Below are 1,249 nucleotides of genomic sequence, written 5' to 3'. Positions count from 1 at the left end.
CTCTCAAAGGCCGGGGCATTGTCGTTGACATCGGACACCTGAAGGGTGATGCTCTTGTGTGTGGAGAGAGGGGGGGACCCTGCGTCTGAGGCTGTGACTGTAATGTTGTACTCTGGAGTCCGTTCTCTGTCCAGGGGACCGTCTGACAGCAGCTTGTAGTAATTGCTAGATGTGGGAAGGATTCTGAAGGGTGGATCTCCATGTAAGTGGCAGGTAACCTTTCCATTGTCCCCAGTATCTTTGTCGGTTACAATGATGTAAGCAATCACTGCTCCTAAGGCTGTGTCTTCAGACACTGGGTTAACTAGGGAGGCGAGCATTATTTCTGGGGCATTATCATTCTCATCAAGAATGGTTATTTCAACTTTGCAATGTGTCACCAATCCACCACCATCTTTTCCCGCTATTGTCATGGTATACTCTTTTGTTTCCTCAAAATCCAGTGACTCTATCAGAGTGATTGTTCCACTGATTGCATCAAGGTTGAATTTCTTTTTGGCATTTGCTGGGATGTTGTTAAAGTGATAGCTGATTTTAGCATTTGGTCCATCATCTCTATCAGATGCGACGATCTGGAGCACCTGGGACCCGACAGGAGCATTTTCCCTGAGGTTGACTGTGTAGACCTCCTGGCTGAAGACAGGTGGGTTGTCGTTGGCATCAGTGACATTGATCCAGATCTGGGCAGTCCCGGTTTTCCTTGGCTCACCCCCATCCAGGGCTGTGAGGATCAGGTGAAGGGTCTGCTCACTTTCTCGATCGAGGGGTTTCTGCAGCACCAAGTCTGCAAAGTTATTTCTACCCTGACCCTTTTTAACATCCAGAGTGAAGTACTGATTGGAGCTCAGCTGGTAGTCCTGGAGAGAATTCACCCCAATATCTGGATCCTCAGCCTTCCCAAGCAGAAATCGGGTGCCTGGGAAAGTGGATTCACTGATCTCCAGGTATATTATATCACTGAGGAACTGTGGGGCATTATCATTAATGTCCTGTATCTCTACAGTTACATGGAACATTTTTAAAGGATTTTCAATCATTACCTCAAAATTGAGAAAGCAGTGTGGCGCCGTAGCACAGACTTCCTCCCTGTCGATCCTCTCATTCACACAAAGGTTCCCATTTTTGGCACTGATGCTAAAATACTGCAGTTTTGTCACGGGGACAGCATGCAGATTGCGCTTTGCCAACTCCCTGGCATTCAGCCCCAGGTCCTTGGCCAGGCTGCCCACCACGGAGCCCTTCTCCATTT

At 48.2% G+C, this 1,249-nt stretch overlaps 1 protein-coding gene across 1 annotated transcript in view; it reads right to left on the bottom strand.

The window, feature by feature from the left end:
- The window catches only part of LOC123020228 (protocadherin gamma-B4-like), a 17,337-nt gene that overhangs the window by 7,660 nt on the left and 8,428 nt on the right, over window positions 1-1,249 (bottom strand). The window contains exon 2 of the mRNA XM_044423666.1: window positions 2-394. Coding sequence (XP_044279601.1) covers window positions 2-394 — 393 coding nt within the window. The remainder of the gene's footprint in view (window position 1; window positions 395-1,249) is intronic.

The sequence above is a fragment of the Varanus komodoensis genome, unplaced genomic scaffold (assembly GCF_004798865.1).
Source record: "Varanus komodoensis strain SLA01 unplaced genomic scaffold, ASM479886v1 scaffold1457, whole genome shotgun sequence".
Classification (NCBI taxonomy): Eukaryota; Metazoa; Chordata; class Lepidosauria; order Squamata; family Varanidae; genus Varanus; species Varanus komodoensis.
This window is presented reverse-complemented; position numbering and strand designations above follow the sequence as displayed.